This window comes from Ipomoea nil, unplaced genomic scaffold, assembly GCF_001879475.1.
Source record: "Ipomoea nil cultivar Tokyo-kokei standard unplaced genomic scaffold, Asagao_1.1 scaffold3043, whole genome shotgun sequence".
NCBI lineage: Eukaryota > Viridiplantae > Streptophyta > Magnoliopsida > Solanales > Convolvulaceae > Ipomoea > Ipomoea nil.
The window spans coordinates 1,354,650-1,380,937 of NW_017619471.1; the positions used below are offsets into that span (position 1 = coordinate 1,354,650).

General features: G+C 36.8%; 1 protein-coding gene across 1 annotated transcript; it reads right to left on the bottom strand.

Annotated features, from left to right (window-relative positions):
* Positions 1-21,336: 21,336 nt before the first annotated feature.
* On the bottom strand, positions 21,337-25,273 carry LOC109163756 (proteasome subunit beta type-2-A-like). Its single transcript, XM_019312464.1, has 3 exons — positions 24,939-25,273; positions 24,743-24,866; positions 21,337-21,835 (listed from the first exon to the last, which is right to left on the bottom strand). The coding sequence occupies exons 1-3, from the start codon at positions 25,094-25,096 to the stop codon at positions 21,494-21,496; spliced, it is 624 nt and encodes a 207-aa protein (XP_019168009.1). The 5' UTR covers positions 25,097-25,273; the 3' UTR covers positions 21,337-21,493.
* Between the last annotated feature and the right edge of the window lie 1,015 nt (positions 25,274-26,288).

Here is a 26,288-nt window from a genome sequence, read left to right on the forward strand (position 1 = left end):
CGCAGCTTTGGATGTCTGTGTTATCCATGGCTCAAACCATATACTGTCCACAAGCTTCAGTCTCGTTCATTACCTTGTGTTTTTGTCGGGTACGGGGCATCTCAACATGCTTTTTATTGTTTAGAACCAACTACAAATCGTATATATGTGTCTCGACATGTACCGTTTGTTGAAGCGTGGTTCCCATTTGCACATATTGCTAAAGACCTCTCCCGCCCTTCGTCCTCCAGCGCAGGTGAGTGGTGTTCTATCTCTCTTCCCATCGCCCATTCACCGGCGCAACCACATTACCAAAACATCACACCGCCACCCCTACATAATCTTCCTCCAAATTCCCCTATAACTTCCCCTCTATCACCTATACTCCCCTCACCTCCTACTCAAAATACTCAGTCGTCTCCATCACCATCTCTGCCTGGTTCTATATCCCACTCTTCTCCCTCTAGTTGCTCACAAACGAGTCAAGTTTCATCTCCTGCTACTTCTCCTCCTGACCCACCAGCTTCTGTACCAGTTCCTGCCCCACGTGTCGTTGTCACTCGGTCGAAAAACACCATTTTTAAACCCATTCAAAAACTCAATTTATCAGCTCAAGTTGTTCCTATTGAACCTGTTTCTGTTAAGCAAGCTATGCAGGATCCAAACTGGTTGGCAGCCATGAAGGATGAGTTTGCAGCGTTAGCTCATAATGAGACTTGGGATCTTGTCCCCCCCGATCCATCTCACAATCTGGTGGGTTGCAAATGGGTCTTCCGCCTCAAGTATCATCCAGATGGGTCCATTGCTCGATACAAAGCTAGACTGGTTGCCAAAGGCTTTCATCAGCGACCGGGGCTTGATTATACTGAGACTTTCAGTCCGGTTGTTAAACCATCGACTGTTCGGCTGGTCTTAAGTCTAGCTGTTACTCATGGGTGGGTAACTCGTCAGTTGGACATTAACAATGCATTTTTGAATGGAACTTTGAATGAAGATGTGTTCATGACTCAGCCTCCCGGTTTTATTGATCGTACACTACCTCAGCATGTGTGTCGGTTACGAAAGTCGTTGTATGGTCTGAAACAAGCCCCTCGGGCTTGGTACACTGAGCTGCGTAATTACCTTCTGCAGATTGGTTTTAAAAATTCGAAGGCAGATACTTCATTGTTTTACTATACTCATCACTCGGACTCTGTCTATGTCCTTGTGTATGTTGATGATATAATTGTAACCGGCAAACATGAAAAATCTGTTTGCTCCTTTATTTCTTGTCTGGCTCGCAGGTTTTCTTTAAAGGATCTTGGTTCTCTTTCCTTCTTTCTTGGTGTTGAAGTGTCTCCTTGCTCTCACGGCCTCTTTCTCAACCAAAGGAAGTACATTTATGACATACTTTGTCATGCGGGGATGGCGGATGCTAAACCTGTGGCCACACCTATGGCTATTTCTCCTCCACTACATCTTACAACCGGACACACTCTTTCGAACCTGTCTGAGTTTCGGGCACTAGTTGGGAGCTTGCAGTATTTGTCATTGACCAGACCAGATGTAGCATTCGTTGTTAATAAACTTTCTCAATTTCTGGCAGCACCAACCGTAGACCATTGGGCGGCACTGAAACGTTTGCTTCGATATTTATGCGGAACTTTGGATCATGGTATTTTCCTTTCTGCTGATTCACCGGTGCAACTTCATGCTTACTCTGATGCTGATTAGGCTGGTGACAAGCATGATTACCGCTCTACAGGAGCTTATATTGTCTACTTAGGACGTAATCCTATCTCGTGGAGTTCTAAGAAACAGCGAACTGTTGCCCGTTCCTCTACGGAGGCCGAATATCGCACTGTTGCTGGTACTGCTGCGGAACTTGCTTGGATTTCATCTCTCCTGAGCGAGCTTGGCTTTTCTCTCCCGGAGAAACCAATTATTTATTGCGATAATCTTGGCGCAACCAGTCTTTGTGCAAACCCAGTTTTTCATTCTCGTATGAAGCATGTTGCTCTTGACTTTCACTTTATTCGTGAGCGTGTCCAGAGTGGTGCACTTCGTGTTTCTAATATTGCAAGTGATGATCAGCTGGCTGATGCTCTTACGAAGCCTCTACCACGGCGCCGCTTTCAGCTTCTGGTGTCCAAGATTGGCCTCGCCGGACGGCTGTCCATCTTGCGGGGGCATGATAAGAGATAATATAGTGCTTGGTTGTTGTTAGTTTGTTAAGTTTGTTTCGTATTTATTGTTGTGGTTACCTTGAGTTTAGTAGTTTTAGTTTCACCTTTGTAGTATAAATATCTCTTCTGAATAATGTAAATTCATCACTTCTTTACCAATTCACATGGTATCAGAGCAATAAATACGAAACAAACTTAGGGTTCTGCATGTCTTTCGTGGACAGTACCCAAATATTCAGTTTCCCCCTCGTCCTACACGCAAACAAGAGGTAAAACCACAGGCTCATGTTGCTGCCACCTCACCAGTTGCACCCTCCTGGTTGCTAGACAGTGGTGCCTCCCATCATGTTACCACGGATCTTTCAAATCTTGCTCTTCACGCACCATATGATGGTACAGATGAAGTTATGATAGGGAACGGTTCTGGTCTTCCCATCTCACATACTGGTTTTGTTTCTCTCCCTTCTACATCTAAGTCATTTTCCCTTTCTAATGTTTTGTGTGTTCCCACCATGTGTCGAAATGTTATCTCTATTTCACAATTTTGTCGTGATAATAATTCCCTTATTGAGTTCTCACCCACTACCTTTTGTGTTAAGGACATTCAGACGGGGGCACCCCTCCTAACCGGACCATCTAAAAATGGAGTTTATGAGTGGCTGACGTCTCCTAGTGTGTCTACTCATGTCTTCACCACAATGGTTTGTGACAATAATTGGCATCACCGCTTAGGTCATCCCTCCGCTCCCATCCTCGACCAACTATTGGTTCGTTTAGGCATTTCTAATTCTTTTGCTCAGTCACATTGTAATGCATGTCTTAGCAATAAAAGTCATAAACTTCCCTTTAAAAACTCCACTCTTACTACAGCAGAACCGCTTGAGGTTGTGTTCAGTGATGTTTGGACTTCTCCACTACATTCCTTTGATAATTACAAATACTATATTATTTTTGTAGATCACTATACAAAATATGTATGGTTGTATCCACTCAAGCGGAAGTCTGACACATATGATGTGTTTATACGCTTTAAGTTGATTGTTGAGAATTTTTTAATAAAACACTTCGAACCTTGTACTCTGACAATGGTGGTGAGTACAAAGCCTTGTCATCTTTCTTAACACTAAGTGGCATCTCTCATCTCACCTCTCCGCCACACACTCTCGAGCATAATGGGTATTCGGAGCGTCGACACCGTCACATCGTTGAGACGGGTCTTGCTCTTCTTACCCAAGCCTCCATGCCACTTAGTTACTGGACTCTTGCCTTTTCCACTGCAGTCTACCTCATTAATCGCCTTCCCACACCAACTCTTAACCATCACTCCCCTTACTCTAAACTCTTTGGTAGTGAACCAAAATACTCTAGTCTTCGCAGCTTTGGATGTCTGTGTTATCCATGGCTCAAACCATATACTGTCCACAAGCTTCAGTCTCGTTCATTACCTTGTGTTTTTGTCGGGTACGGGGCATCTCAACATGCTTTTTATTGTTTAGAACCAACTACAAATCGTATATATGTGTCTCGACATGTACCGTTTGTTGAAGCGTGGTTCCCATTTGCACATATTGCTAAAGACCTCTCCCGCCCTTCGTCCTCCAGTGCAGGTGAGTGGTGTTCTATCTCTCTTCCCATCGCCCATTCACCGGCGCAACCACATTACCAAAACATCACACCGCCACCCCTACATAATCTTCCTCCAAATTCCCCTATAACTTCCCCTCTATCACCTATACTCCCCTCACCTCCTACTCAAAATACTCAGTCGTCTCCATCACCATCTCTGCCTGGTTCTATATCCCACTCTTCTCCCTCTAGTTGCTCACAAACGAGTCAAGTTTCATCTCCTGCTACTTCTCCTCCTGACCCACCAGCTTCTGTACCAGTTCCTGCCCCACGTGTCGTTGTCACTCGGTCGAAAAACACCATTTTTAAACCCATTCAAAAACTCAATTTATCAGCTCAAGTTGTTCCTATTGAACCTGTTTCTGTTAAGCAAGCTATGCAGGATCCAAACTGGTTGGCAGCCATGAAGGATGAGTTTGCAGCGTTAGCTCATAATGAGACTTGGGATCTTGTCCCCCCCGATCCATCTCACAATCTGGTGGGTTGCAAATGGGTCTTCCGCCTCAAGTATCATCCAGATGGGTCCATTGCTCGATACAAAGCTAGACTGGTTGCCAAAGGCTTTCATCAGCGACCGGGGCTTGATTATACTGAGACTTTCAGTCCGGTTGTTAAACCATCGACTGTTCGGCTGGTCTTAAGTCTAGCTGTTACTCATGGGTGGGTAACTCGTCAGTTGGACATTAACAATGCATTTTTGAATGGAACTTTGAATGAAGATGTGTTCATGACTCAGCCTCCCGGTTTTATTGATCGTACACTACCTCAGCATGTGTGTCGGTTACGAAAGTCGTTGTATGGTCTGAAACAAGCCCCTCGGGCTTGGTACACTGAGCTGCGTAATTACCTTCTGCAGATTGGTTTTAAAAATTCGAAGGCAGATACTTCATTGTTTTACTATACTCATCACTCGGACTCTGTCTATGTCCTTGTGTATGTTGATGATATAATTGTAACCGGCAAACATGAAAAATCTGTTTGCTCCTTTATTTCTTGTCTGGCTCGCAGGTTTTCTTTAAAGGATCTTGGTTCTCTTTCCTTCTTTCTTGGTGTTGAAGTGTCTCCTTGCTCTCACGGCCTCTTTCTCAACCAAAGGAAGTACATTTATGACATACTTTGTCATGCGGGGATGGCGGATGCTAAACCTGTGGCCACACCTATGGCTATTTCTCCTCCACTACATCTTACAACCGGACACACTCTTTCGAACCTGTCTGAGTTTCGGGCACTAGTTGGGAGCTTGCAGTATTTGTCATTGACCAGACCAGATGTAGCATTCGTTGTTAATAAACTTTCTCAATTTCTGGCAGCACCAACCGTAGACCATTGGGCGGCACTGAAACGTTTGCTTCGATATTTATGCGGAACTTTGGATCATGGTATTTTCCTTTCTGCTGATTCACCGGTGCAACTTCATGCTTACTCTGATGCTGATTAGGCTGGTGACAAGCATGATTACCGCTCTACAGGAGCTTATATTGTCTACTTAGGACGTAATCCTATCTCGTGGAGTTCTAAGAAACAGCGAACTGTTGCCCGTTCCTCTACGGAGGCCGAATATCGCACTGTTGCTGGTACTGCTGCGGAACTTGCTTGGATTTCATCTCTCCTGAGCGAGCTTGGCTTTTCTCTCCCGGAGAAACCAATTATTTATTGCGATAATCTTGGCGCAACCAGTCTTTGTGCAAACCCAGTTTTTCATTCTCGTATGAAGCATGTTGCTCTTGACTTTCACTTTATTCGTGAGCGTGTCCAGAGTGGTGCACTTCGTGTTTCTAATATTGCAAGTGATGATCAGCTGGCTGATGCTCTTACGAAGCCTCTACCACGGCGCCGCTTTCAGCTTCTGGTGTCCAAGATTGGCCTCGCCGGACGGCTGTCCATCTTGCGGGGGCATGATAAGAGATAATATAGTGCTTGGTTGTTGTTAGTTTGTTAAGTTTGTTTCGTATTTATTGTTGTGGTTACCTTGAGTTTAGTAGTTTTAGTTTCACCTTTGTAGTATAAATATCTCTTCTGAATAATGTAAATTCATCACTTCTTTACCAATTCACATGGTATCAGAGCAATAAATACGAAACAAACTTAGGGTTCTGCATGTCTTTCGTGGACAGTACCCAAATATTCAGTTTCCCCCTCGTCCTACACGCAAACAAGAGGTAAAACCACAGGCTCATGTTGCTGCCACCTCACCAGTTGCACCCTCCTGGTTGCTAGACAGTGGTGCCTCCCATCATGTTACCACGGATCTTTCAAATCTTGCTCTTCACGCACCATATGATGGTACAGATGAAGTTATGATAGGGAACGGTTCTGGTCTTCCCATCTCACATACTGGTTTTGTTTCTCTCCCTTCTACATCTAAGTCATTTTCCCTTTCTAATGTTTTGTGTGTTCCCACCATGTGTCGAAATGTTATCTCTATTTCACAATTTTGTCGTGATAATAATTCCCTTATTGAGTTCTCACCCACTACCTTTTGTGTTAAGGACATTCAGACGGGGGCACCCCTCCTAACCGGACCATCTAAAAATGGAGTTTATGAGTGGCTGACGTCTCCTAGTGTGTCTACTCATGTCTTCACCACAATGGTTTGTGACAATAATTGGCATCACCGCTTAGGTCATCCCTCCGCTCCCATCCTCGACCAACTATTGGTTCGTTTAGGCATTTCTAATTCTTTTGCTCAGTCACATTGTAATGCATGTCTTAGCAATAAAAGTCATAAACTTCCCTTTAAAAACTCCACTCTTACTACAGCAGAACCGCTTGAGGTTGTGTTCAGTGATGTTTGGACTTCTCCACTACATTCCTTTGATAATTACAAATACTATATTATTTTTGTAGATCACTATACAAAATATGTATGGTTGTATCCACTCAAGCGGAAGTCTGACACATATGATGTGTTTATACGCTTTAAGTTGATTGTTGAGAATTTTTTAATAAAACACTTCGAACCTTGTACTCTGACAATGGTGGTGAGTACAAAGCCTTGTCATCTTTCTTAACACTAAGTGGCATCTCTCATCTCACCTCTCCGCCACACACTCTCGAGCATAATGGGTATTCGGAGCGTCGACACCGTCACATCGTTGAGACGGGTCTTGCTCTTCTTACCCAAGCCTCCATGCCACTTAGTTACTGGACTCTTGCCTTTTCCACTGCAGTCTACCTCATTAATCGCCTTCCCACACCAACTCTTAACCATCACTCCCCTTACTCTAAACTCTTTGGTAGTGAACCAAAATACTCTAGTCTTCGCAGCTTTGGATGTCTGTGTTATCCATGGCTCAAACCATATACTGTCCACAAGCTTCAGTCTCGTTCATTACCTTGTGTTTTTGTCGGGTACGGGGCATCTCAACATGCTTTTTATTGTTTAGAACCAACTACAAATCGTATATATGTGTCTCGACATGTACCGTTTGTTGAAGCGTGGTTCCCATTTGCACATATTGCTAAAGACCTCTCCCGCCCTTCGTCCTCCAGTGCAGGTGAGTGGTGTTCTATCTCTCTTCCCATCGCCCATTCACCGGCGCAACCACATTACCAAAACATCACACCGCCACCCCTACATAATCTTCCTCCAAATTCCCCTATAACTTCCCCTCTATCACCTATACTCCCCTCACCTCCTACTCAAAATACTCAGTCGTCTCCATCACCATCTCTGCCTGGTTCTATATCCCACTCTTCTCCCTCTAGTTGCTCACAAACGAGTCAAGTTTCATCTCCTGCTACTTCTCCTCCTGACCCACCAGCTTCTGTACCAGTTCCTGCCCCACGTGTCGTTGTCACTCGGTCGAAAAACACCATTTTTAAACCCATTCAAAAACTCAATTTATCAGCTCAAGTTGTTCCTATTGAACCTGTTTCTGTTAAGCAAGCTATGCAGGATCCAAACTGGTTGGCAGCCATGAAGGATGAGTTTGCAGCGTTAGCTCATAATGAGACTTGGGATCTTGTCCCCCCCGATCCATCTCACAATCTGGTGGGTTGCAAATGGGTCTTCCGCCTCAAGTATCATCCAGATGGGTCCATTGCTCGATACAAAGCTAGACTGGTTGCCAAAGGCTTTCATCAGCGACCGGGGCTTGATTATACTGAGACTTTCAGTCCGGTTGTTAAACCATCGACTGTTCGGCTGGTCTTAAGTCTAGCTGTTACTCATGGGTGGGTAACTCGTCAGTTGGACATTAACAATGCATTTTTGAATGGAACTTTGAATGAAGATGTGTTCATGACTCAGCCTCCCGGTTTTATTGATCGTACACTACCTCAGCATGTGTGTCGGTTACGAAAGTCGTTGTATGGTCTGAAACAAGCCCCTCGGGCTTGGTACACTGAGCTGCGTAATTACCTTCTGCAGATTGGTTTTAAAAATTCGAAGGCAGATACTTCATTGTTTTACTATACTCATCACTCGGACTCTGTCTATGTCCTTGTGTATGTTGATGATATAATTGTAACCGGCAAACATGAAAAATCTGTTTGCTCCTTTATTTCTTGTCTGGCTCGCAGGTTTTCTTTAAAGGATCTTGGTTCTCTTTCCTTCTTTCTTGGTGTTGAAGTGTCTCCTTGCTCTCACGGCCTCTTTCTCAACCAAAGGAAGTACATTTATGACATACTTTGTCATGCGGGGATGGCGGATGCTAAACCTGTGGCCACACCTATGGCTATTTCTCCTCCACTACATCTTACAACCGGACACACTCTTTCGAACCTGTCTGAGTTTCGGGCACTAGTTGGGAGCTTGCAGTATTTGTCATTGACCAGACCAGATGTAGCATTCGTTGTTAATAAACTTTCTCAATTTCTGGCAGCACCAACCGTAGACCATTGGGCGGCACTGAAACGTTTGCTTCGATATTTATGCGGAACTTTGGATCATGGTATTTTCCTTTCTGCTGATTCACCGGTGCAACTTCATGCTTACTCTGATGCTGATTAGGCTGGTGACAAGCATGATTACCGCTCTACAGGAGCTTATATTGTCTACTTAGGACGTAATCCTATCTCGTGGAGTTCTAAGAAACAGCGAACTGTTGCCCGTTCCTCTACGGAGGCCGAATATCGCACTGTTGCTGGTACTGCTGCGGAACTTGCTTGGATTTCATCTCTCCTGAGCGAGCTTGGCTTTTCTCTCCCGGAGAAACCAATTATTTATTGCGATAATCTTGGCGCAACCAGTCTTTGTGCAAACCCAGTTTTTCATTCTCGTATGAAGCATGTTGCTCTTGACTTTCACTTTATTCGTGAGCGTGTCCAGAGTGGTGCACTTCGTGTTTCTAATATTGCAAGTGATGATCAGCTGGCTGATGCTCTTACGAAGCCTCTACCACGGCGCCGCTTTCAGCTTCTGGTGTCCAAGATTGGCCTCGCCGGACGGCTGTCCATCTTGCGGGGGCATGATAAGAGATAATATAGTGCTTGGTTGTTGTTAGTTTGTTAAGTTTGTTTCGTATTTATTGTTGTGGTTACCTTGAGTTTAGTAGTTTTAGTTTCACCTTTGTAGTATAAATATCTCTTCTGAATAATGTAAATTCATCACTTCTTTAGCAATTCACATAGAATGTCTCGAGCATGCAGTTCTTTTCGAATGGTTAATTGTCACTATTCGAGTTAACGTTTTGAACCTTAACACTCTACTACCTCTCAGATATGAATGGTTGACTTTACCATACGTTCCTACTTAGACTTGAAAGGTATTCCCTTCCACAATTTGGCCTTTACAACCTTTCGGTCTTGTAGTCTTCTACTCTTCGAAAGGTAGGCTCTTCCACTATTCGGTCTTTGCAACCTTTCGTTGTTGCAATTTTTTACTCTTCGAATCTTATTCTTCATGCTATTCGAAGTGTAACCATTTGAGTTACTATTCGGACTGTTTTGTCTATTTAAAACGTAACTTTTTGAGGTAACATTCGGACCATTCAAATTGAGGAGAAATAACCTAAGTCTAAGAGATAAAACAAATGGCGACTAAAATTCCTAAATTTTGGTATCATCAAAATCTAAATTATAAATGTTCCTAACAATTTCCTCCTTTTTGATAATGCCAAAACCTATACCAATATTATAATGATATTTTTAAACCTGAATTGATTTTCCACTACAATTAAGCCCATAATTTGAGTTTGACAAATATTTTACTAAGGAATTTTAAGTACTGGAAATTAAACACAACACAACACCCACACTGAAAATTTTTATTAATAATCTCAAAAAATTTACAAGTACAATTCAGTGGGCAAAAGGCATAAGTAAATAAACATTACAAAAATTCTTCAGTTGTGCAGTTTCAGTCCTCGTTCTTGTTGCTGCTTCTTAGCCTTCTCAGTTTCCCTGTCCAAGATCTTGTTGATTTGATTCCTTGAGCTTAGGATGTTTCGTGCTACTACCAAATGGTCATATGTACGACTGATTCTAAAATTGTGGTAGTTATGGAAAGCATCAGGGACATTTTCTCCTTCGATTACGCAGCTTCTCCACCATCTAATGCACTCAGCGATGGTCATCCCATCTGTAACACCCCCAAATTTAATTCTCAACACATACCATAAATAAACTAATAAAACAGAACTGCCATGAATAGAATTCCTGAAGTACGCATACCACCGTTTAGAAACTAAGTAATAATTCGACTTACAAAACAACTTTAAGTCCTTAATAACAAATGAGGGTGAAACCGCCACATCTAATCTAACACTGACTAGATGTAAGGCTCTAAACCATAACATTCAACCACAGCTTAATCCAAAAACTAAAGAAATACAATATGAATCAATAACTCCAAAACACCATAAACAAGATAGCTACTAAGTTCTAACGCGCGCTCTCAGCCAACAACTTATTCATTCACCTGCACAAAACGCAAACAAGAGAAATACAAAACAAGAAAATTAGCAAAACATTGCTAAGTAAGGTTTACTCCACCCTGTAAAACGGGTTTAATATAGTATATATTCACAATCCAAAATAATTAGCCACAAGGCTTAACAATTATCAACTTCCACATAACACTTACTTCACATCACACACCACATAGAGATTTAGTTTTCTCAACTTAAGATTTCAAATCAATTCTTTTCCAAATTACACGTTTCCAAAAGAAATAATTTTTAGGAAGTATAGATGAATATCAAACCAAATAATGGGCCGGGTCTTAATTACTTAAGCCCTAGTGAACGGTGATCACTCCACTGAACACTACGCAAAATCCCATTTAAACCAACCAAATAATGGGCAGGGTCTTATTTAATAAGCCCTAGTGAACAGTACTCACTCTACTGAACACTACACAAAAATCCCATTTAAGTGGAACAGAACTAATACCTTAAGTGTGCACACCCCCAATGGATTTCCAAGCCCAATGGGTAGTAACTAGTCCTAGTAGCCAGGATACGTTTCTACTGACTACTACTCAACAGGGTAAATACCCTAGTGGTAGACTCCGCTAACCACTCCTCAAAACAACAGGACTAAAAGTCCTAGTGAGACAGGATATGTTTCTACTGCTCACTCCTCACAATAACAGGGAGTTTTCAGACTCCCTAGTGAATTAGTATATTTCAACTGTTCACTCCTCAACAAACTGGGTCAATCCAGAATTCATAATTGAACACTATACAAGTCAACAAAACCTTTTTATTCTCCATATTTATAAAAAAAATGATAAGAGTAATGATATTTCACAAGCAAACAAATTCTCAATATCTCAAATAAGAAACTGACAGAAAATTTCAGAAACGATGACCTGAATTGCAGAATTTATTGAGAAAAAACGGTAACACATTTTCCCATGAATTTTCCAGATAAGTAGTAAAAAGAGTCTAGACTTCACACAAAAATTTTCAAGCCAATTCAAGGTCTAGAAGTATTTTTCCAGAAATATTTCCCAACACTGCGCCAGGCAGAAACTAAACTGGCAGTACACTGCCTCAACTTTACGAAATTTTTCTGGAAAAACCGAAACATATTCTTAACCAAAACTTTTTATAAAAATCAAATATAACAACTCTAGGTTCTCCATAAAAACTTTCAAGCAAAAAGAAGTTTAGGAAGCAATTTTCACGAATTTTTCTTTCCAGCTGCGCCAGTCAGAATTTTCACAGGCAATAATCAAATTCCGTAAAATCTATCCTTTTTAATCACCACATAATCACCATATCTCATATGCCCACAAAACCAAGAAAAATATACACATCTTTATAGAGTAAAAGTAAATTTTGATAGACATAAGCACTTACCTGGATACGTAAAACAAATCACACACTTGACCCGAGTCCTACGTTTGCTCCTCTGCAAACCCTCCTTCGAACCAAATTGAATGTTCATATAAAAACAGAAAATCACATAAGCATAAAATCATAGAAATTTTACCAGAAACACATAATTAAACTTACGAATAGATGACACTAGATGGAAGAAAAAAATTGACGCCTAGGAGTTTTCTTGTGTTGAAGCCGAAACTGGGAATGAAAAGAATGAGAGTGTCGACTGTGAAGATGAGGATTAAGGATGGGAAGGTGTCGTATATGGTAGGGTTTGTTTTTGTATTTCTTTTGATTCCAATAGTAGCGTGTGTTATGAATTAGAGAGTGAATTTAAAAAGGTTTAGGTAACTAATATCATAGAATTATATAGTGAGTTTAAAAAGGCTTAGGAAACTAATATCATAGAATTACATCCTGACTAGACATATATATCTCAAACTTAATCTAATAAACTAACATATATATATATATATATATATATATATATATAGAAGAGCGCTCATATGCGGCGGGGTCTTACGGTGCGGCGGTGCGGTCAAATTCCAGAATACACCAACAGTGTTAACAACATGCACCAACAGTGTAATAAAAACACACCCCAATGAAATGTAATAAAACATCACAAAATACACCACAGACTCAAAAAAACACACCATATAACTCACCACCCTCAATGGTGTATTTCCGAACAGTGTATGGTGTTTTTACTCACACCTAATGGTGTGTGTTTGGTGATGCAGGGCTCTGTTTACTCTGTTTTGTGTGGTGTATTTCCTAACGTTGATGGTGCATATTTGGTGAACTATTGGTGTTGCCGCACCGTAAGAAATAACCGCACCGTAAGACACCGCCGCACCTGAACCCGCCTCTATATATATATATATATATATATATATATATATATATATATATATATATATATTCTAACGTACTGGAGAATCACATATATATACTATAACTTAAGTTAAATTTATTTATTATTATCATATAAGTATTATGGGTTTAGGAATATTAATAACCATATTTTTTTTAAAATAGTTTATTTATAACAAATTAAAATACTCAAATAATCGGGGTATCACACCATCTCCAAGGGAGATTCCACTATCTTTCGTAATATTGAAAAGTATCCCTTTCAGTTTTTTATCCAAGTTATTCCAGATACCCTTCCGGTAGGATGCAAGGTGTTCTTGGATTTCTTTACCAGCTTTCTCGGCGTCTATTTTTCTTCTCTTTCTTCTCACGGTCATTGTCATCATCTAGCTTTTGTTGAGCTTCAATGGCTCATTTGCAGTCAGTAATGTATTTTGCATTTCTCCTACTGCTTCACTTCCTTATCCAGATATGAAGGTTTTTGCCTCGAAACTTGGTGAGCTGTCGTAGGCTCCCAAATTAAAACCTTACAAACGTAGTAGCGGGAGTAAAGATCGATCCCACGAGGAATAACTAGTTTAACTTTTGTGCTCAAATTAAAGGTAGGGGGTTTGGAATATATCGAGAATAAAGATAAAATAAAAGAGAATTTAAATAAGCAAGAACTTTAATTGAACGAATAAAGCAATGAAAATAATATATTGAATAATAGAAAACCTTAGTTAGTAAAGATCCACCACCGGAATTTAACACTGATCATTGATTCATAAAGTAATTAATATGCAATTGAATATTTGTCGTGAAATTATTTCATTTCCGTTTTCCCTTAGTTGTAGGTAAGTAAAGCACACGCGGTTTAATTACCCCTAACCACTAAATAACCTAAGACAAGCGCTATAGATTTAATTTAATAGCAGCAATAGGAACTAGGAAAACCGACAAACTAAATAACACAAGCACAAGCGGTTGCATTTAATTTAGGAAAATATTCTACCCGAGACCAATTATCACTAAGCCGTCAATAATTAACCTCAGTTGCTACTGAATATTAGAATAATTTGTAGCACAACATTAACTAATATAGCAAATAATTATATCAAGTAAATAACTAGTAGGCCTCCCTAGCAATTAAATGATACAACTATTCAAATAACTTAGAAGAATATTTAATACCCAAATGCATAAAAATTATATAATAAAAATAAATAAATAATCTTACAGCATAATCAATTCCGGGGCTTCAATTCACTAAACCAAACTAGAAATTAGCCATGAATGGACGTTGATAACAGCTTTACAGAATAATCGAGAGGGGAAGAATGAACTTTTTACAAAAGGAAACTCCTACTATTTATAGCATTCTAAAATAAACCTAAACTATTTCCTACCATTCATTGCCTATTTTTGTGCCTCTCGTCTGAATTCCTCCGCAACGACCGAATGCCGTGAGACCGGGAGAATAGCTCATACTTTCATATTGACTCGCCTGTACGAAGGAAAAGAAAAGAAGCCTGATATATGTTTACAATGATTTGGACTAAACCATTCAAATAATATTATAATATACTAGGAGTTCAAATAATGATTTGCATGAAATAATACTTAAAACATTCATAATATACTAGTACAGTACGTAGTATGTATTCTTATATATTATTTATTATATATATTATATATTATATATTATAAAAAGAACTAATTATAAGATAATATTAAATAACTAATGCAAAATTATTATAAAGATGTAACTAAAATATGGGTATAAAATATGCCTATCAAATTCCCCCGCACTAAAACATTTGCTTGTCCCCAAGCAAAAATATTATTTGCAAAGTAAATTAAGATGAAATTCCCAAAATTCATAACACTTCATGAACAACAATCTGAAGCACCCTGCAATTAATAAGTTGGCACCCCTGTTCAAAAATGGACAGAACTAAACAAGTAAGCTCTCACAAGAATATCACTCATCACTCAAGTGTTTGATGGGTATAGATTTCACTCATGATCATTCCTATAAAATTGCTCTACCATAGGCTTGCATATCTTCTCAATCACCACTACAAGAGCCTTGCATGACACAAATCAGAAGGGCTTTCCATAGGTTGTAATGGGGCTAGGGTTAAGGTAGGGACTATTTTAGGAAAGTAGCTTAAACAAAACCTTCAAACTAGAGGAGCAAATAAGTACACAGAATCCAACACCTTCATTTTCCATTCAAAAACACTCCTAGTGAGGCTCCAACATGAGTATCATTCTCGAAAGTATAGAACACTTCCTCAGTAGTACCAGAATTTCCCTTTACTTCATTTATTTAGCAACGGAGGGAGGAAATGCCATGGTTTGAGATGCCGACCTTTGCATGTAGATCGCCAAGGCTTTGAGTGACCACGCACATATCATCCTTGATTTCTTCAGTGTCATCCTTAATGAAGCATTGGTTGCTTATTATCCGTGCCTGGTCCTCTAGAATATGAGCTACATAGGTCATCATCTTGTTCATCGTCATCTCTATGAAGGTTGAAGATTCAACCACCAAATCTTTAAATTCTCTATCAGCATCAGATGACGGCTCGACTGCACGACTGTTTGAATACACAACCTTTCATGTAGTAGCTGCTTCATTAACCAAAATTTCTTTGGTCTTAGTAGAATCTAAATTACAAATGTTCCTAACATTGATCAAATTAAGTAGTTGAATTTTTTTGTTTTATTTTTGGTTCAGTCAATATATGTGTGTCAGTGTGTGTGTGTGTGTGTCTTTTTTTAATTTTAAATGCTTATGATTAGTTACAGGCAAGGTTCGATCCTATGACCACCCATTTCAAATATGTATGTATGTATTGGATCATATGAAAACTAGTCCTTAGAAAAAAAATTACCATAATACCACTGTGTTTTTTTTTTCTTCATCCTGGACGCTAGATCGGGACGAAATCAATGGTTGAGATTTAACCTCATTTTTCACCTAAGACACTCTTCGCATATGATATCTAAGAGTTAATATCCTTTGGGATCCTTCAAATATATTGGTTTTACCATGTTTAGTCCAAAACTTTCAAATTGACTACTCGTGGTCCTTCGGTTTTCAATTGTTACCATCTGTGATCCAAGTTAACTATACATGGTCCTTCAACTATCAAATTTTAACCAGCTATGGTCTTTCGATTTTCAATTCTAACCATCTGTGAAGGATCATGGCTGGTTAAAATTTGATAGTTGAAGGACCATGAATGGTTAACGTTGATCACATATGGTAACAATTGAAAATCGAAAGACCACAAGTGGTCAATTTAAAAATTTAGGACTAAACGTGAAAAAACAAATATATTCGGAGGACCAAAGTACCGATCCGATCGGTACTCGGTCTAAGGAAACCAAAACCGAACCAATTTGTTTTTTTTTTTTTTTTTTTGTTTTTTTAATAGATATGTATAATAATATATTATTTGCCCAAGATAAGGTTTGAACCCTATTATCAAATTATAAATCAAGAGTTTTACCCATTAAGCTATAAGAACATTTATGTTAATACTTACATTTGTATATTAAAGGTATACATTTTTCATTAAATGTTGTACACTTCAATTGTAATGGACAAAATTATCCCTACTACATTCTTGTTAGACTAAAATACCCTTATACCGTTATAACACCGTTACTATTTAATTCTAAAACTTTCATAATTCTATCATTATTATCATACACCTATATCTAATTATCTATGATATCTTTTTCCTATTATTTAATTATCATTTTATTAAAATCATTATATAATTACTTTAATTGTTGATTATATTTTAATCAAAATTCTATGAATAGTAAATCATATGTGTGTGTGTGTGTGTGTGTGTGTGTGTGTGTGTGTGTGTGTGTGTGTGTATATATATATATATATATATATATATATATATATATATATATATATATATATATATATATATATATATATAGGCACGCACACGCACCAATATATGTGACCGGGTACTATATTAGTATTATAAATATTTTATTTATTTATTGGAAAAATAAAGTATAAATTATATCAAAATTGTTTTCTTAATAAACAAAATATAAATTTTGTTCATCTTTTTAGTTTTCAAATACGATGATTAAAATTTACTACTTTAAGAAATTGCGAAATATATTTGAACTATAATTTGTAATTATTTGCATTTGTCAATTTTTTTAATGTTGGGCATAAATTTTCGCGCATCACGCGTACAAAATGCTAGTATTATATATAAATATTATAATAATTACTAATTTCAACTCCTCAAGTCCTCAGACCTCAACTGTAAGTCGTAAGTCCCAACATTTGATGTTTTAATAATTCGTATTTTTCAAATATTAACTATAGATGGATGATTCTTCATCTTGTCATCAACAAAACACTTCAAGTGGCACTCCAAGTGAGCCAACTAAACAATCGATCAGGCAAAAGAGGAAACGTTCAAATAGTGGACTTCTACAAAAACCGAACCGAATACGAACTTTTCAAACCGAAACCGAAACCAAACCGAACTCTATTTTTAAACCGAATGGTTTAATTATTTTTAAAATTGAAAAATCGAAACCGAAAAAAAAAAAAAAAAAAAAAAAAAAAAAAAAACCGAAACCCGAAACGCCTACCCCATACATACAAGGGATCAGATGTGAAGCATTTCCCATGTGAAACTGGCAGATTAATCACAACCTTTGATCTTGCCAAAATTAATAGCCCATAATGAAGAACAATTAAAAATGTGGTGGCATTATAATCATTTTGAGTAAGGTCAAAGCTTAAGTTTAAAGCTTAAGTTTAAAGCTTAAAGTGTGTAAGTTCAAAGCTTAGATGCCTAAGTTTAAAGTTTAAGGTGCTTAAGTCTAAAACTTAAGATGCGTAACTTTATAGCTTAAGATGCGTATGCTTAAAGTTTAAAGTTTAAGGTGCGTCACTTTCTAGTTAAAGGTGCATCAGTTTAATTCTTAAGGTGCGTATGTTTAAAGTTTAAGGTGCATTATTTTACAGCTTATGGTGTATAAGTTCGAAGGTTAGGGTGTTAGCTGGAGCCTAAATTTAAAGCTTAAAGTGCATAGTTTATAGCTTAAGGTGCGTATGTTTAAAATATAAGATGCGTCACTTTCTAGTTTAACTCTTAAGGTGCGCGTATGTTTAAAGTTTAAGGTGCTTTATTTTCCAGCTTAAGTTGCATATGTTCAAAGCTTAAGGTGCGTTAGTTCGAGGCACTTGATCATTTGTATTCATGTTGTCAGGAAGCGCGTTTGTTTGTTTTTTTTCTTTTTTTTTTTTTTTATAAATTTTCCTTCTGTTTAATATAGGAGATGGTTCACGTGCGAAACTTCTCACAGGTGAAAAATGGGGTGAGATCTGAGCGTTGATTTATTTTTTTTTCGCTTAAAATTGATAAATCTGATTAATCGAAAATTTTATTATAAATTAACCAAATTAACAATTTGCATAGCGCTAATCCTACCCACAGCTTCTTTGCTCTTGGCAATCTATTGTTGCAGAAGAAGAGAATATTTGCTGTTTGGTACACCGCAAATTAATGAATTATATCATGGACCATTTTTCATTATTATAAAATTGTATGTTGATTATAAAGTATTATTAATGATGATTTATTATTATAATACTGTATGTTTATTATAATAATACTATATGTTCATTAAAATAACATAAAATTAATGTTTTTTAAACATAAATAAAATTAATGTTAGAAAATATATTATTAAACATATCCTATTGATATATATTTTGAATTATACTCATATTAATACATTTTGAAGTTTAGTTGTTTATTAATGGACTTGCAAAATTGATAAAAAGAACCTCTAGTACTTTTCTTAATGTACTTATTTTAAGTTCATTTGCATTATATTATAGTTACATTATTATTGAAAATATGAACATCCAATATCGCAAAAATGAACCTCCAATATTGTGAAAATGAATCTCTAATATTTTATTAATAAATTTATTTGAGGTCCACCATTATAATGTAGTTGCATTACAATTGTAAAAATAAACTACAATATTTTGAAAACGAACTTGTAGTATTGTACAAATGGACCTACAGTATTTTAAAAATAAACATCTACTATATTGTAAATAAACATGATATAGCAACTCTTAATATAATCGTATGTTAATTTAAAATATGAACATAAAATCAATAGAAGTGTCATTTGAAAAATTCTAATTAGAACTTTTTAATGATATATTTTTTATATATTATTTTTATTAATACAAAAAGAAAAAAGAAAAAAAAAACTTAAGTTGAAAAAAAAAAAAAAATCAACTTGATTAAGCTTACAAGATAGACAATGGTCAATAACACAACAACCCTTGATACACACCAACATATTGCAGACCTCATTCTCTTCTCCATCCTTAATTTTTTTTACACCCTAGGATGCACATTGAAATTTCCATGGAGATACCTTGTACTCCCTCTGTCGATTAACAAGATTTGACTCAACCTATTTATATATTTCAAAATTACATTAAAAATATTATTAAACATAAAAATTGAATTTCAAAATTATATGAAAACATTAAAGAAAATAGTGAATTTGTTTTTTGCTTGACTATATAAAATGTGACAAATGAATATATAGAGAAAAAGATATAGTTTAAGTAATATTGTTTTCTTAGATTACTAAGTTTCTTATATTCTAATTAGTTTCTTTCATGTATTTTATAAATACAAAAATGAGAGAACCAAAAGAAGGAATAAGAGTCAAATAGATCATCAAACTACACACAAAATTACAATTGTATCCCAAAAAAAAAAAAAAAAAAAAAAAAAAAAATACAACTGAGTCCACTACGCAAAATCCTAAAGTGACATATTTACCCATTGGTTTTTGACGTGGCGGTTATCAAATTAAGAAAATACTCTATCTGGATCGTTTTACCGTTCACGTGTCATACTTACTATTCATTGGTCAAACCAACTCTTTCTTATTTACTTATTTTTATTAGTATTTTTTTATAATTTTTAAATTTAATTTTGTGTTTAATAGTACTTTTAATGTATTTTCTAAATATATATAAATTTTACATATTAATTCTAAACTTAATATTATGAAAAATTAAATGGTAAAATAACTTCAGTCAAGTCTCGTTAACCGAACTCGACACATAAAATGGGACGAAGGGAATAATTTATTTAAAATTTTATATATAAAAAAAAAACAAAAACAAAAACAAAAAAAAAACAAAAAACAAAAACAAAAACAAAAAAACAAAAAAAAAACCAAAACAAAACAAACCCTCCCCCGACCATCTTCTCTAGGCTGCCAAAGACGAAGAACCAGACTTCATCTCCGATAACCAAGAGACGAAGGTCTCTTCGTCTCCAAGAATCAATCTCCAGTTTTCATCTCCAGCAACCTAGAGATGAAGGTCCCTCTATTCGTCTCTGACCCAAGACGAAGAGGTCCCTTTGTAGCCTGGAGACAAAGACCGAGGGGGGGAGTGAGATTTTTTAAAATTATTAAAATAAAATTAATTTTTTAATCCGGTAACCATCACATCATCAATCAATGAGTAAACATGTTACCGTTACTTTTGGCTCAATTGCATGATTTCACATTGTTAATGGACATAAATTGACCTAATTACAATTTTTTTTGTTCGATGGTCCAAGTACAGTTTTGTGTGTAGTTAGATGACCTATTTGACGGGCTCGTTTGGTTCGCGAAAAATATTTTAAGGGAAGTGGAAGTGGAATTCCATGGAAAAATAATTACAAGGAAGATAAATTTCATTGTTTGGTTGGTGGAAAAAGAATTACTAGGAATTAGGAATATTAATTCTATTGTTTGGTTAGATTTGGAATTGTAAAGGAATAATGAGTATAAATACCTATATGCCCCTACAAATTAATAAGAGTAATATAATTAAAAAAGTAAGTAAGAGTAAAATAGGCATTCCATCTCAACTTTTCTTCCCATCTTCCATGGAAAACAAAATCCTTGGACCAACCAAAGATTTTGTTTTCTTCAAATTTGAGGAATTCATTTTCCAATGGAAAATGAATTCCATGAACCAAACACAAGAAAACAACATTTTCCTCTACTTTAAGGAAAATGTTTTCCTTTGGAAAACATTTTCCATGAACCAAACATCCCCATAATATTGAATACTTCGAATTTGTATTCAACCTGGATTTAAAAATTAATTAATTAATTAATGAGTCTTCAAATCCTTCTTCATCATCATCAAATTTTATTAAAGTATCATGTTTTGTGACAACTCTTCTGATTTAATGACTTAATTGTTAAATAGATTCATATTATACCTAATAGCTAGTTTATGAATGTTGATAGCGTACACCAAAACAAATCAAGTATAATAAAACAAAGTTCCTTTCAAAAAAAAAAAAAAAAAAAAAAAAAAAAAAAACTTCTGAAAGTTAAGGCAACCATTAGAGCTGAAACAAAATAATTTCTAGCCAAGAGAAAAATGCTCCAAATCTTAATAACAATTCAAGATTCAATTGACTTGATAAATTGTGCTCACCTCATTCTCTGAAGACAGTTTGAACATACTCTAACAACCAGTTATGCAGCCACTGGAGGAGGAACATGGGGATCTTTGATAGATTCACGCCATGCGTACTCTCGGGCTCCATTCTGGTCAACAATTTTTATCACAAAGTTCGGTGGGGCTACAACCAACCTAGACCGTATCTCCATTATGCACTTATCTGCTAAATCAATGGCTTCTTCCAATGTCATGTCATTCTTGTAGTGCCTATCCATCATGGCAAGCGAGAAATAGGAACCATAACCAAATGCTGCTTTGTCAACTTTGTGAAGGGTGGCAATATAATCAATGTAGTATAGAGACGGGCCTGTTTCCTTGTCATAACCAGCCAGGATGATATTCACAGAATACGGGTTCTGAAAAATATAATATAATGGTTCTGTCAAAAAATGTCAGGATAATACTTTACAAGCTCACTGTTTAATAACTCTGTTGTCTTTCTTCAGAAACCTTAGAAAAGTATGATTTATCCAAAACTCCAAAGCGGGTCTATATACCCCAAATCTATTCTCAATGGATATCTTGGATATCATGATATCTCAAAAGGAAGGGAGAAGGAATCACGCTTTAAACTGCCAAAGATTCAAAATCACAAAATAAATTCACTATATAGCACTTTATTTGGTAAGTAAATTCAACAGATAAAAAATTAAATCATCCAAGCTTCAAAGAATGTAGTTTATACCCAAACAAAAAAAAAAAAAAAAAGGTGTTACAAGTAATTGGGAGAAAATAATTGAGTACGAAGTTCATTTATGCCAGTGCATTATTCTTCCTTTAGTTTGTCATAAACTTGTTGCCTATCACTTGGGAATATCCAGATATACAAGCTAGGATGATACTCATGTACCTATGAATTAAAGTTATCACTAATGGAAGGTCTCAAGGTCCCTGATAGTGGGTCTAACATCAAGTGGAATTAACTCTTAAAAAATTTAAAATTTTAAAAGAACACACAAAAGAAATTTGAAAGGAAAAAGAGTAGATGCATATGTAAGAATGCAGTGGGTGCACCTTTAAAAATTTATGCACCCTATAAAATCAAGGTTATCAAGATGTCGCCTAGGTGTCCGGTCGGTGGAGAGTGGAGACCCGATGCCTAGTGAGCTCGCATCGCCCACTGGTTCGAACCGGGTTCGACCCAGATTAAAAAAAAAAAAAAAAAAAAAAAAAAAAAAAAAAAAGGGGAAAAAAAAACCCTTCCTAGCCTTCGCACCACTATCGAGCTTCATTTTCGTCGCAAACTCCATCTGCCAGACTTCCAAGCTCCACCGACCACCGCCGTCACAAACTCCAGCCCTCTTAGATCTAAAGTAGCCTTCTGCCAACTGCCATTCTTTCTTCCTTCTTCTTCTTTCTTCTTTCTTCCGTCTTTCTTCTTGGCTTCTGGTTTCACTTGTACTTCTATTATATATATATATATATATATATATATATATATACACACACACCTAATATGCTGGCAGTGCACTCTGCTGCCACATTTATATAATACAGTAATACACACTACTGGCACTTGGCAGTGTTCTGCTCTATTATTTATATATATTACTCATCGCCTAGTCGACTAGGCGGTCGGAGGCACCTCGCCTAGAAAGTCCACCTTGATAACCATGTATGAAATATTTCAGTTTTTTGACATCTAAGCTTATACTCCATAGTCCATAATAAGCCTTTTTTTTCCCCATTAATGGATACATATTTAATAAACGAAGTAATCTGAAATGAGATGAATGATGTTATACTCATGTAGTTTAGTTTGTTTAACCTACTCTTGAAGTCAACTAAAACAAAACACATCAGAGTATAGAGTAAATAAAAGGTGGTTAAGTTTGTTTTGGATCCCTAAAACTCTGAAGAAAACATATGTTTACAATATTAGCAACTTAAAGTCTTTGGCCAGAGCCACAAGACTTCCAAAAATGGAATGGAAATTATTTTCCAACTAATGACGAATTTTCTTGCTGTCCTAGTGAACAAACTACTCCTAGACTGCCAATCATTAACTAAAAAATATAAAACATGAGTTCCCATGAATCTTGACGACTAAACTATTGGAGGTCATCTATTAGTGCTTTCTTTGACTTCTTTCTGGCTTGACTGCTTGAGCTTAAATATCTATACATGATGCACCATTACCTACAAATGTTAATGTTTTAGGAGTTTTGATCCGCACTTTCAAGCAAGATTTTTCAATTGTTTCTATCACATTACTCTACTTCATTCCATATGTATATACAGAAAGTCAGAAATTGCTTTTCAACAACCACTAGTTAAGCATTCATTAGTGCTTTGTCCTTGGTATTGTTGCTTCTATTCTTGTCAGAATATTGCATCATGTATTCATGTTCACCAAAAACAAGAAAATAGAATAAATTTAAAAGAGTTTCCATGAAATCCAATAAGAAACAATGAGCAACTTCCAAATGTATAGAGGAATTTCAAAGTCTGAAGACAGATACAGTGCCATAACTGTTCACTTTAAAGGGAAAAAAGGACTTCCAAATGTGAAGAGGAATTTCCCTGATAATATCCTCTATTCCTCTTTGCTATTTAAGAAGAAATAACAAAAATAGTCTCTTCAATCAGTTCTGTATCATTTTCAAGAGAGCTTGAAAATATGAAGACAAATCTTCTTCTATAATTTGAGGCAAAACATAGAAGGATTATCCTCTAAGACATCCAGCATAAGCAATACACACTTTCTGATATCACTAAACATGTCAAGGAGCAAGAGAATACTTTGTGCAGCAGTGGATATCCTATCCCTATAACCCTATTAGCAGATTAATCACTCTTGCTTCAGTATTAGACGTTCATGCTTAAGCACCACACAATCACAAGTCAGCAGCACCAAGATACAAAGGAGAGCAGTAGCATGAAGTGTAGTTGCAACTTGCAACCTCCACCATGGAATATGATAAACTTAGTATGTTTTGCATGCTATTCATTTTAAAGATTTGTGCTTGTGCATTTAGAAGTTTACACTGATAAACTATAATAATAACATTTTTGTCAGTGGACTGCAAAGCTATCAGCTAGCTTAGATTCCAATGATTTCATATCAGTTTTTCAATTTTTCCAGAGTTTGAATTGTGATTATACTAGTTTATACTCCAATTTAGAATCAATGAAATTCAGACCTAGCTTAGCAATCTTTCATTAATGTAAAACAACACCATATATTCAAAAGCAAAATCACATTCAATGAACCTGAAGCCCTCTACATTTAACCAAAACTTTAAAATCCCTAAAAATCATACCTTTCGCAGGGCAGTGGCGAGTTCACCTCTAGTGAAATTTGCCGCAGCTGCTGTCGTCAAAGGAATACCGTTTCGGAACTGATATAGAGCCACATTCTTCTGAATGTACTCCGTAAATTGCACTCTGGAAATCATCCCTCCAATATCTTAGAGAAAACAATATAAAATCAAAATGAACACATAGACGTATATATACCTGTCACCGGCCTCGCCGCTAGCGCCCATAAGTTTATGAGAATCGAGGATCATGATTTTGTCCTCGTTGGATTTGTGGACGAGGATGCTGTGCACGGCTGAGCTGTCGGCGACCACCAGTGCAAAACCGTTGCCCACCAGTCCAAATACGCACTCCATTTTCTTCTTCTACAAGATCCCTCGCAGATTTTTCTTGATTTTCAGCGATTTCTATCACTCCCTCCCTCTCCAAGCTTGTAAGAAAAGTATTTTGGGTTAATCACTTAATTTCTATAGTTTGCTTCATGCGCTGGTAAATCATAAATGGCGTCTTGTAGAGCAATAATAGGTTTCATCTCCTACTTATATTATTTCCTTTTTAATTGTTATTTCTTAAATTTTATTTCCCACTTTGTTAATTTCTTTTTACAAAAGGTGTCAATTTAACTTATCAATTTTAGAGTATAAATACCAATTTTAATTTCACGAGTATTAGTAAAATAGCAGTTTTAATCTACACATTTAATTAGAGTAAATAACAGTCAAGGTCCCTCGAGTTTGGTGGCACCACCTATAGTTCCTAACTTTCGTAATTACTATATGTGGTCCTCCGAGTTGCAAAATCTGACATGTTGTCATCCTTCCATCTAAACCGTCAAAAGAGGGGGTAAATATGTCATTTGCCATTGTACCTCTCTCCGCCTCCTCTTGAGCTGGAGCTGCTTCGCCTATGTACCTCTCTCTGCCTCCCTCCTCACACACCTACCTTCCCTCCGCTTCGTCGTCACCTCCAGCCCTGGCCTCAACCACATCGACATCCTCGAGTGCTGCCGCTTAGGCATCGCCGTGGCTAACGCTGCTGACATTTTCTCCGCCGACGTCGCGGACCTCGCCCTCGGCTTGCTAATCTCCGCTTCTCACCGTTTCGTTAAAAGTAGGGCTTGGCCTATCAAACCTCATTATCATCAATAACATCAACATACTCATCCTCCACATATTCATTGTCACTTTCACTATCAGTTTCCTTAATACCCTCACCTATACAATTAAGCATAAATTGAACACATTCAATAAAAATAATATGCACAACAGTATTTCCAACATATTAATGTGAATACTTTAACATAAACAACAAATCACATTAAACACATTACTTTATAGAATGGCCAATACTTGCATATGAAAACACAATACAACAAAACACATTATGAATATAATACTTTACACAATACAACAATACACACTAGCCAACACAATAAAACACATTGTCCAATACTTTACACACAACCAACTTGAAACCCAATTTTTTCTACTCACAAAACCAAACTTGAAACCCAATTTGTTCTACTCGAAAAACCAAACTCAAAACACT